The sequence below is a fragment of the Rhea americana genome, unplaced genomic scaffold, assembly GCF_003343005.1.
Source record: "Rhea americana isolate MKP2758 unplaced genomic scaffold, rheAme1 scaffold_308, whole genome shotgun sequence".
In the NCBI taxonomy this organism is placed as follows: Eukaryota; Metazoa; Chordata; class Aves; order Rheiformes; family Rheidae; genus Rhea; species Rhea americana.
The window spans coordinates 428,468-440,248 of NW_028186433.1; the positions used below are offsets into that span (position 1 = coordinate 428,468).

The 11,781-nt window shown below is 62.6% G+C and overlaps 1 protein-coding gene across 2 annotated transcripts in view; it reads right to left on the reverse strand.

Moving 5' to 3' along the window:
• KCNH6 (potassium voltage-gated channel subfamily H member 6) overlaps positions 1-11,542 on the reverse strand; it is a 35,410-nt gene extending 23,868 nt beyond the window's left edge. Inside the window, exons 1-2 of one of the 2 annotated variants that reach the window (XM_085309943.1) lie at positions 11,414-11,542; positions 8,209-8,439 (exon numbers count right to left, since the gene is read on the reverse strand). In XM_085309943.1, coding sequence (XP_085166069.1) covers positions 8,209-8,439; positions 11,414-11,498 — 316 coding nt within the window. In that variant the 5' untranslated portion in view covers positions 11,499-11,542. The remainder of the gene's footprint in view (positions 1-8,208; positions 8,440-11,413) is intronic. The other variant, XM_085309945.1, reaches the window with a different exon arrangement.
• Between the last annotated feature and the right edge of the window lie 239 nt (positions 11,543-11,781).

Genomic DNA, 11,781 nt, shown 5'->3' on the forward strand with positions numbered 1-11,781 from the left:
CCTGGAATTTTTTTTTAATTTCATTTTTTTTTCCAGGACAGTTATTTCTCTTAATGCATTTTACCCTCACAATTAAAGAGCAGGTAATTAAGAGCTCGCAAAGTTCCCAGGTAGCAACGTAACCTCCTTAGGCGTGCCGGCCGCCTCCCGCCTCCGATGCTGGCAATGGACAAGTGCATCCCGACACCGCGTCCCGACACCGCGTCCCGACACCGCGTCCCGACACCGCGTCCCGACACCTCGCCCGGCCCCACGTGCCGAAACGCTTTTGCGTCGTGAGCCATCGGCCGCGACGGCAAATCCCTTCGCCCGGCGAGCCCGGCTCGAATCGGTCGAGGACACCTAAGCTCGCCGAGACGGAGGTGCGAGGCGCCGGGGGCGAGCAGACCGCACCGCGCGCCTCCAAACCGGCGGAAAGCAAAGCGGCCTCTTTCTGCGGGAATTTTTGGCCGGCCGGCATCCCTTATCTCCCTTGCCGCGCTGGGCAGTTTGCAAACGGGAGGGATTAGCGCGTCAGGCGGCGCCGAGCGGCGCTGACGGCCCTGCCGGGGCTTCGCCCGCCGGCCGGGGCCGCGCGGGGAGCGGGGGGCGACGGCGCTGCCGGCCTCTCCGCGCGCCGTTTTAAAGAGCTCAGGGCCTCCCGTAATCAGGAGCAGATGGCCGGCATCGGGGAACTTCAAAATCTGCCCTGACGTCAGCGGGGCGCGCGCACACACACACAAGAACGGGAAAGAAATGGATACGGTTAAATCCGGTTAAAGGGCCGGGCAGGCAGCCGGGATTATTTCTTGCTTKCTTTATTTCACCGTTGTTCACCGCACGGGGAGGAAATCCACTTAAAAGCGCGCCRCGGGGAGGAGGCGGGTGGGGATTTGGGGCAGATAAAGCCATTTTGAAGGGAAGCCTGGGAGCTGCCCCGCTCCACCGGGGGAGAGGAGGGGTGAGCCCTGCTCTGCACCCTCCCCTGCGCCGGCTCGCGAAGGCGCCTGGCGCCCCGGCCTGGCGCTCGAACCCGGCCCTCTCCCCTCCTTCGCGCCTTGTTTTTCTCCTTCCTCCCTTTTCTTTCCCTCCTTCGCCCCGGCTCGGCGCGCTTTGCTCCGTGCCCCCTGCAGCGGGCGCCCGGGCGGCAGCCGAACGCGCCGCGGCGGGAGGATCCGATCCAGCCCGGAGACGTGTCCGGCGTGGAAGCGGGCGAGGGGACACCCGGCCTCCGCTCGGGCTGCCCTAAAGCCGGGGCTCTGGGACCTCCGAGCTCGGGGCGCGAGCGGAGATGAAGCGCCCTGCCGGGAGCGAGGAARAGGGGCCTGGGGCCGCTTCGTCGCCTGGCGCGGCCGGGAAGAGCCGGACACGTCGTCCCCGGCGCGCAGCCTCTCGGAGGTGGCTCTGGGGACAGGCAGAGCTAGCAGGGGGGTCTCCCCGTCTCCCAGAGCCCGGCGGACCTATCGTCCTTCCACGAATTTGCCTGACTTTGGACGTGGGACTTGCCGCGTGGACGCCRAAGAGAAGGGACGATTGCCAGCCACGGGAGCTGGAAATAATCCCTGTTTTGCAGTCCGAGCCCCCATGAGATGAAGTTATGCCTTGCCCAACGCCACGGGCTTCCAAAGAGGGAGGAGACGGTCCCGGAGCCGCTCGCGGTCTCCCGCCGAGCCGCCCTGCGGGCACCGGGCAGCGACGGGAGCCTGGGATGGGAAGGGTTAACGCGGGAGCCGGCCCCCGGGGCCCCAAACTGGGCCCAGCTGCAGCCCAGCAAAGGGCTGTAAGGAGCAGCTGGGAGCGGGGCAGGAGGCTGGGGGTTTGGAGTCAGCAGCTGCCTCGGTTTCCCCGTGTGCTCGGCCTTGGCGTCTCCCCAGTGGATTTATCCCYGTGACTCCCCCGTCCTTCCTCTCCATCCCAGCGAGGGACCTGCAGCGCCACTTGGCCCAGGGGGCCCGAACCGGCCCCAGGAGGGACCCCCCGGCCGGGCCTCGTCCCTCCGCTTCCTTCCTCGATCGTCCGTCCCCGTCCATCTGTCCGTCTCGTCCCTTCAGCTGTTCAGCTAATCTGTCTCCATCCGTCTAATTTTATCCAGCCACCGAACGATCTCTTGGAGGAGTCCGGGGGCCATTTGCAACCTGCCGGCGCTTTGGCTTCGCTTCCTCCCCGCCGTGGCTGCGGGGCGGCGATTTGGGGCCGAACGGGGCCCCGGGAGGGCGCGAAGGGGCCGCGGCAGCACCGAGGGGCTCYGCGATGGGGTCGCCTGGGCCGGGGCAGCGAGCGCCCTGCGCCGGGACCCGGGGGTCCGGGTGCGCTCCCGGGAGCGCGAGGACACGACGGTGACGGTCCCCGGCGGTGGCGGGGCCGTGGAGGAGCCCGCGAAGCTGCCGCAGGGAGTGATTCGCACCTCGCACTCGCACACAGGCAGCAGCGCCCGGGGCTCCCTCCTCCTCCTGCCTCCCCCGCCGGCTCATCCGGGCTGAGATCCTGCCCCAGCGGCCTCAGCTCCAGCCTCCCGTGATTTATTTTCCCTTCCCAACACTGGGCATCCTCCCAGCCAGGCTGTCCCCAAGGTGTCAGCGAGCGCTAGGTTATCCTACAGCTTCCCACCGAGGAACAGCAGCTGGGACCGGCCCGGGGTGGCTGCGGGCATCCCAGCCATCGTGTCCTCCGACCTTGATAAAAGCGAGCACTTAATAACATTAAAAACGTCGTTGCGGGGGGCCCTGCCCTCCCCAGCCCTCTTATCCTCCTCCGCAGCGGCAAGAGTGGTTAATGCATTTGTCCCTATCATCGGTATTAAACTAATCAACAGGACACGGGGGTTTCTGAGAGCAGGACACAGACCGGTATTGTTATGAATATTAAAAAAAAAAAAAAAAAAAGGAAGCTATAGCAAGCTATTAATCTGCCCTGGGAGCTCGTGTTGAATCCTTCCCTCCCCCAGCCAGGAGATTTAATCTGCAGGGTCTCATGGCAGAGTGGCTAAATCTACGGCGGTATTATATAACGGAGCGGAGGCGAGGGGCCGGCGAGGGCACGGAGGGGCTGGGAGCGCCGCGCTCCTCCTCGCCGCTGCCGCGGGAGCCGAGGCCGCCCCGGCACCCGCCCGTCCCCGGAGACGCTCGGGGAGGCCCAGTTGCGGCATCGCTCCCGTCCGGAGCGAGCGCTAGAAACTCAGCAGAGAAACCCGGAGAGCCCCCGAAGCAAACCCTCGAGGCTCCCACCCGCGACTCCAGCGCCGCGGCGGTCGTCTTCCCGCGGCTGCGCCTCCCGCCTCCGCGAACCGTCGGCAGCCCCAGGGCGCCGCGGCGGAGCCTCTGCCCGCGCCGAGCGCGCAGAGGTCGAAATCTGCTGTGACACGAAACCGGCAGCAACGCTGCTTGCGGCAACCCCCCCAACCCGTTCGAATGACCTTATTAAGTAACGGAGATGGGACGGATCTTAGCCCTGCGCGGAGTGACTAATATCAGGAATTTCTGCTATTAGCCGAGGGCTCATCACTTGGAAACGATAGAGGAGGGGGGGAAAAAAGCAGGGAGCAGCGGGCGACGGGAGGATAACGAAGAGCCGCTGACGCCGCGCGGCCGCGAGAAGCGGACGGGATGCTCGGAGGCAGCGGGAGACGCGTTTCCACCYGGCTCCGCGCCGGCGCCGGAGCGCGCGTTCCCGAGGGCTGTCGGCATCCCGGTGCCCGGACCGGGGGCTGCCGGAGGCGGTGACCCGCCGCGGGAATTTGGGCCTTGCGCTCCAGAAACCGGGGTGCATCTCGAGGGAAAAGCATTTGGGGTATTTTTAAAGGCCGAGAAATGGAAGAGCCGGAGCCGGGACCAGCTCCGACACGGCGCTCCGGTGCCCGGGACCGTGACGGCCCACCCGAGGCCGCGGCGGGCGCCACGCGCGGCGCCCCTTCCCGCGCTAAATCCCCGCAGGCATTAGCGCAGCTTAGCGCCGGGCCGTGCGGCACAAGCTGCAGCAATTCGAGCGTTTCCTGGGACCGTCCGTCTGTCCGTCCAGGCGTCCCGGTGCCATGTGGAGCCAGCGAGAGGCGGACGGGGTGGGAACGGGGCAGGGGGGGCTCTGCCCCGCACAGGGATTTCGGGAAAGAGCCTCCTCCGGGCGCGTTCGCTATCGCGCRGCGGCGACGTTCGAAGGCCCGGCCCGGAGCCAGGCCACGGCGTCCCCTTCCCGCGGTTGCRACCCTTCAACCCAAACCAAACCGCCCCGGCTTGGCCTCAAAACCTCGCGGTTTTACGAAAGCGAAGGGCTGAGCACGGGGTCGGGGGCCCCGCGCCTCCGCTGCCGCCGGGAAGGCTGGCGCGGTCCCRCGCTCTCCCAGCCATCCCTCGGCTGCTCTTCTCTGCTCGCAAGACTCCAAAAACCGGCGCTTTCAGAAAGCCGGAAATATTACGGGATAACGCGGCGAGCTCGCGGGCTCTGCCGGGTCCCCCGGCCCGGGGACCTCTGGCCACGCGTGGACAAAGCTGTCCCGGGCCAAGCCACCTCTCCCGGGCTGGGGAGGGAGGGCCCCGCGGGGGACACCCTCGCCTCCGCCGGGGTCCCCGATCACCCTGCAACCTTCCCTCCTCCTTCCTGAGCGCCCGGGGTGGGTTGGAGGTGGTGGTGGGGGAATCCTGCATCAAGTCACCAGTGTGACGAGTTTGCCGGGCTGATGCATCGGTCGCASCAGCTGCCCGCGGCTCCAGCTGCCTCGGGACCAGGCTCTCCCCTCTCGTATTTGCGAGCATCAAATTCGCGCAGATTAAAAGCAAAGCGCTGAACGGCTGCTGCCAGCTGCCGCCGCTCGGGCCGGGCCAGCGCCAGGCGCCCCAGGGAGGCGCCTCGGGGGTGGCCGTCCCGGGGCCGGGATGCACCAGCCTCCGGGGGCCGGGGGCCGCGGCTGCTGCGGGAGCTGGCTCGAGCGCCTGAGCCCGTAATTAACCTCCTGGCCGCGGCGCCCGGGCCCTGGCGGACCCAGCTGCCAAGCATCTTGTAAGGAAATTAACTTTTGACTGATCTCCTGGCTTTGAAAGGGGTGGATTAGAGCCCAAATGAGCTGCAGCTGGGCTCTAGCCTCTTTCCAAGGCTTTTCCAGGGCTGCGGCAGCCAGCAGGGAGGGCTGAGCCTTCCCCATCTACGCTCTGCTCTGCTGGAGCCGTCTTTACTGGCCCTTTTTTGGGCTGTTGGAGGGAGGCACGAACCCGGGGAGATGCAATTTGGCTCAGCCCTGYGTTTTCTCCGCGGGCCCTGCGGTACCCCCTGCCAGGTGGTGGGCAGAGCCGAGGGGGACGGCGGAGGGACCCCGGGCGCGGGCTCTGCCGCGTGGCCTTCGCCAGCTCTAGCAGTGCCACCGCTCTGCCCGGGAACACGCCGGCCCCCGGGACGCCTGGCACGGAAACCCCCCCGCCGGAGCCACCCATGGGTGCCCCGTTCCCGCCGGCTCCTGCCTCCGTGCCAGCGCCCGGCCCCACTCGGCTCCGCTCAAAGCAGCCGGGAGGGCTCCGGCAGGCAGGTTCGCGGTATAATTTTGTCTCTGGCATGCCACAAAAACGAGGAAACAACCATGCACGCTGCAGAGCCGGGAATACCGCAGTAATAAACAGCAGGTCGAGCCTGGAGATTGGTGACGCCGTTATGAAAAGGAGGACAGGCGGGTTCGGAGCCTCCGCGGTCTAATTAAGCAGCAGCTCCCTGTAATGCGAAGGCCTTTTCTTTGCCGATAAGACCGATTTATAATGGGCTGAGCGGTCACAGGCTGAGTGCTGTGGGGAGACAATTGGAAAGCATATTGCTGGTGGGGCTGGGTTTTAAAAATAGACATGAAGGACTTTCTTCTAGGCTTTTTTTCTTCTTCTTCTGTAATAAAAAAGAGAAGAAAGCAGCTCAGAGCTGCGCCGAGCTTTTCCCGTGGCCTAGGGGAAGAGCAGGGCTTCAAGAAGAGGAACGAGCGTCCTGCGCTCTAGGAACCGGAGCCCAAGGACGGACGAGGACGTGGGTCCCGGCCCCTCGGGGATCCGGCCTCCCTCCAGCTCTCGCTGCCCTGGGGGCCGGGACCGTCCTGGAGAGGGGTGACGAGTAGGAAGAGGTTCCTGGTGGCCCCAAAGCCACCAGCAATGCAGACGGGGACCGATTCCTCCCTCTGCCTTTATCTTCCTGCGGTGCCACCCCAGTGCCAGGGGCTGGGCCCAGGAGCAGCGCTCGGAGCAGGATCCCCCCAAGGAAACGGTAGCGTGAGCCCGGCCCCTGCCTTCGACATGGAGTCAGGGAAGCCCAGACCGGAGCAGACAGATGGACCGGGGCCAAGCTCTGCCTCTCGGCCCCTCTCGCCGCGACCAACCTTGGTTTGTGCAATATCTCATGCAAGGCGGGGGAGCAGGATCCGGTGCACCGCGGGGCTGAGTCTGCAGGAGCTCAGCACCTTGCAGGATGGGTCCCCGCAGATCCGGGTCCCACGAGCCCACTCGCGCACGCGCCCACGGCCGCTGCACCTGCTGCCCTTGCCACGGCCACGCGCCGTCCCTCTACAAAGGCCCTGCCTGGCCAGGAGCAGGGGGTACAGCATGTGCCCTCTTCTCGTGCCTTCCCGGGGACGCTGGGCCCCATCCAGCGGCTCTTAAAGATCAAGTGACCGAGGGATGGCAACGCGTCCTGGCTGTTACGTCCGCTCACCCGTTGAACGCCAGATTGCCCGGTCCGGGCTGCAGCAGAGCGCTATTAACTGTCCCCATCGCTGGCGGGAGATGAGGTGCCACCACAGCCGCAGCCGAGCAGGAGCGGGGCGGCCCCAGCGCGGGACCCGCCGCAGAGCCGCGAGCCCCCACGTGCCTCCTCCGGGGAGGGCTCAGCCTGGGAGAGCCGCGAGCAGGTCCCTCGGGCGATGGGGAACCGTTGAGGAGATGAGGGGCTGAGGGACACCAGGCCCGCGAGCGGTCGGACCCTGCCGATGAGCCGGGTCCGGCCGGGCAGAGCACGGGAGAGGGGATCTGGGTTAACACGAGGGGGTGTTGCCCAGCGATAAGGCCCCGGGCAGATAGACGGGCACCTGGATGCCAGCCCAGGAGATAGGGTGCCGGGAGGGAGGCCAGGACACCTGAGTCCCGGCCCGGGAGATAGGGTGCTGGGCTGGGAGCCAGGACTGCTGCCTTTTCTCTCCCTTCATTTCAATTGCTTTTCTTCCATCTTTTCACCCCCCCYGAGCTGCGTGTGGCAGTGGGCAGCCCGGCCCTCTAGCCAAGCCCCCAGTCAATAGGATCTAAAGCAATKAGAAGGCTCTGTAGGTTGAAAATAAAAAATATATATATATATATTTTCCTCTAGCGAGCGCCTGATCTTCTGAATTCCCCTCGCCTCTGGCTCTGGTGGGAGCCCTGGATGCTGCTGTTTTGCAGCATCAGGCACTAAATATTTATTTAACTTCCTGTAGTATTAGAACTAATCACTAGTATTTTCCATCAAAGCTTCRTTTTCATCTTAACATAATTCCATCTGTGCACGCACAAGCCACATCCTGCTTGATGAAAATGCAGCTCGGCTGCCGGCAGCTGCACCGCTGCCTGGCCAGCGCTGAAATGCCCAGGCTGAGTGCGGAGGAGAGCCTCAAACTGGCTTTTGGCTCAAACGGGATGGCCTAATCCACCACGTGAGGAGCCTGGCGCCGGGTGGACCTGGCTTGTTCAGCACCAAGGGCTTGCAACTAGCCCGATTTGTCCCCTTAAATTTGAGGTAGCAACTCCCCAGGCAGGCGAGTGATGGACTTGGTCATGGCCCATCTTGGAGCATGACCAGGAGACCCACATCTGAATCCCAGCTCCTCTGCAGACCTCCTGTGTGAGCCTTGCTCATCCCTTATGGAGCTCATGAACAAGCCAGCTACGTGTGCGAAGGGCCATCACTTGGCCTGTGAGCCAAGGGCTCATGAATGGGCCAAATGCCAAACAGTCCATTGGTGCCTTCCATTGCTCAGGTCCTAGCACCCAGGTCAGCACAGAGATAAGCCCATCCAGGTAGGAGCCTCCAAGGATTGACCATGCTCCCACCACCCTCTGGCTAAAACCCAGCATCTGGGGTGAAATCATGATGCAGCAGTGGCATCAGGTCCCCATCCAGAGAATGCACAGAGGGGTGAACTTGCACAGAGCTGCTGCAAGGACTGTAGCCTCCCACCAGCTTGCCCTGCTCTGAGTAATCCTGCTTCCAACCAGCTGCCACGACACGCTGAGACACGGCTCTTACTGTCTTTGCGGTAGTAGAGGATCTCCAGCTTGCACTCCTCGGAGCCCAGCAAGGCCTGGGTGAGCTGCGCAATGGAGTTCTTGGTGGTGTCGGGCCCAGTGAGGAAGTCACAGGTGCACGGCCGCTGCATCACCTCCACTCGAGAGTAGCCAAACATCTCACAGAAGCCATCGTTGCAGTAGATGATGGCACAGTTCTCCATCTGGGCATTGGCGATGAGGAACTTGCGGTCTGCAGAGATGCAGCAGAGCGGAGGCTTAGGAGGAGGAGCAAGCTCATGGGGATGGGTGGCCCTGGTGGCAGTGGTGCAGCCCCAGCAGAGGCAGGTTGGCCAGCTCAGAATGGTAGGACACTGTGGGGGATGTCATGGCCTGCCAGGGGCATGATGTTAGTGGTGATTAGAGTACCTGCCTCTGCTCCCCATCTCTGGAGAGGTGTCCAAGTATGGTTCTTCCCACCATGGAGCTTGCTTCAGCTGGGAGYGATGGGGCAGCAGTGGTTTTAGAGAGGAAAATTCTTACAATTCCACATGAATCAGTGACTGGGAACAGGAGAAACTCAAAGGTCCCACTATGCAGATAGCCCCATTCTCCTGGTGCCACCTGAGCCCCAAGAAAGACCATCGTGGAGTGGCAGGGGCTCGTGTCTTGTGGTTGACTGAGCTGAGGAGGTGGGAAGGGATAAGTGCTGAGGGCCAGGAAGAATCTAGGCACCTGCTTGCAGGTGTGGATTTGCTGCTGTTTAACATGTGGGAAGTCACTCGCGGACTTTCCCTGAACAGTACTTCTAGGGGAGGGAAGAGCTATGGAGTCCTTCTCCTTTGCTTCTATCAGAGACCTAAGTTATCTTGGAGACCTCTCACCCCTGAGGTTGACTGAAAGCAGGCAAGAGGTAAGAGAGACAGCGTGGCGCTTAGTTTCCATGGGAAGCTGGGCTAAAACCCATGAAACTAATGATCCTCCTCCTAATTCTTTATAGGATAATTGTGCCTTGGTGCTGAAGCTGTAATCAGGATTCTGCTGGGATTGGTGGCACACGTGCACATGTAAGCAGAAGAGTGACTAAAAGGAAAACTGAGGCAGGGAGCGGTGGCCCTTACATGTTGCATGTGCCAGGGACAACAGCTCCACAAACCTCTTGCTCCTCCCAGGCTCTGCTCTGGTKGTCTTCTCCCAGCGGGGCAGCTCAKGGGAACCACTGAAGCAGMCCCACGGCACAAGGGACAGACCCTTTCCTTTCCTCGCATCCCAGGGCCTGTGGCTAAGCCTTCTGCCTCCAGACAGATGCAGGAGTCTTCCTTGCCTGCCAAGATCCCCTCTTTCCTGGCACTTTTACCCATCAGTGGCTATTTTAGAAGTTTCCCATGCCATAGCCCAGGGAGCAAGAACTTGGTTTGGCCCTGGAGCTCAGGCCATGCTTTTCTTTTGAGAAATAACAGAGATTGGGGAATCCTGGGCTTGCTCCAGACCCTGGAGTTGATCATCTCTTGGGCAGGTTTTGCTGGGTTCTGCAGTGGGAAGCTGTGTGCCCATGGCCAAGCTGCCCTGTGATGGGCTCCTCTTCTCCGTTTGGAGCAGAGGCCAGGGACATGGGAAAAGACCTTTCCTGCAGCCTGTGGATCTGCAGAGGAAGGGCTCACTGCTCTATTTCCAGGGCAGTTTGAGTGGCTGGGATTGGGATTGGAGCAGGCATCTCATCTCCTGTCTTTAATATAATCTAGTAATTTGCAGAGCACAGCGCCTGACTGCCCTGAAGGGCAGTGGCGCATGTGGCCAGTGACTTCGGGCACCAAGACAGGGCAGAGGCAGCACCCGCTGCCCAGGCGACCGCCCCCGCAATGCTCCCCCTGTGGTTTGGCATCTGCTCTGGGCTGCAGCCAGAGGCAGGTCAAAGCTGCAGAGGGTCCATTTGGAAGCTGCCTCCTAGCACAGACCCCAATTAATCTCCTGGATTACCCAGGAATGGCATCTGCAGCGTGTTTGTGCCAGATCCCCGGCTCGCTCGCTCTTCCAGCTTCGCCGGGGAACGYGCCAGAGCCAAGTGCCAGGTTCGCTGAAGTGCTGGAGAAACCTCTTGCRGTTCTTGGTGGGCCTCAGGCCAGGGCACCCCCGGCCACGACACAGACTGGTGGGACCCCAGCAGGGCAGGGGGGGTTCCCCCTCACTGGCACATGGGGAGACTCTCCCTAACGCCACCTCCTGAGTCTCTGGTGGCTTTCAGCCCTGGAAGAGGTCCTCCCAGTAAAATCAGTACTCCTGGGGCCTCCATACCACCGAGGGAGGGAGGTAGAAGCCCTCTGGAGAGGTGACACTAAGGTCTATAATGCCAGGCTGTGTTGGGAATGGCCTTTTGGTGCCTCAACTGAAACGTCAGAGAAGGAAACTCGATGTAGGTGAAAACAAGGGAGAAATGGCCAAGCTCTAGTGGGCCAAACCCACTTTTCAGCCCATCCTGAAGTGGCTTCTGAGTGACTCTTCGCTGGGAGACTCTCCTGCCTTGCACCTTGTTGTTCCCTTTGCCATACAGGATGGAAATGGTCTTTCCCAGATGAAGAGGGGTAGTAAAACAGGACAAAACCCTGTATTCATGTTTCCAAAATTCTCCCCTCTGTTGGTTTTACTTTGTCCAAACCTATTTGCCAGCTGGAAGACAACACGCAGAAGAGATGCTCTTCTGCCAAAGCCCTGTTTCTGGGATGCCTTTACCATCTGTGATGGAAGTTTTGCCCGGCAGGACCAGCCCCAGTGGCCTGGACCAGGGATGCGATGGAGCAGGACAGTGTTTACTGCATTTACGCTGCTCCAGAGCCAGCTACACTGAGTCTAAGTGATGTGACCAAGGCCGTGAGGGGAACGAGCTGGAGAGCCAGAGCTCCCTGTGCGTATTTTCGCCCCGGATTTGCTTTCTGCACCAATCTCCCTTGCAGATCTGCCCTCACCCTGCAGTACTCGGTGCTCAGGGTGCAGCGCAGGGGAGCAGCCAGGCTGGGTTTGACAGTGCGCCATGAGCACGAAGCACCRTGAGGAAAGCGTTGGGCCGGGGTCCCTCTGGCTCCTGGGGGGGGGGAGGCTTGCCGGGATCCAGTTACACCCATGGGGGGCTGCAGGGAGGTGAAAGCAACCGCGAGCAGGGGAGGGAGCAGACTTTGGCSGCGACAGCGATGCGATCCCAGGGGACGCCAGCCTGGCCTGGTGTCTCCGAGCACCTGTTGGGTCGCGAGGCTGCCGCGGGGGAGTCGGGGGGACGTTTCGGCAGGGCCGGCGGGCGGCCGCCTGGCTAGCGTCTGTCATGGCCGACGGGCCGCGGGGAGGGAGCTGGCAGGGACGAGGGGGGCCTGGCTGCTTCCTGGCTGGCACGCTTCGCCGTGTGCCCCCGCTGCTCCCCAGACGCCGCTTCGCAGCAGGGACTGATAGGAACCAGGGACAGTTTTTCTCACTTCCCGTTCTCAGGGTCACGTCACTCGCTGCCAGACCAGGCAGCACAGATCCGGCAGGGACGGGAGCTCCGGGGACGTTCGCCCACCCGGCAAACTCGGAGACAAACCGCAGGGAGCCCCGGCGCTCGGTGGGGACG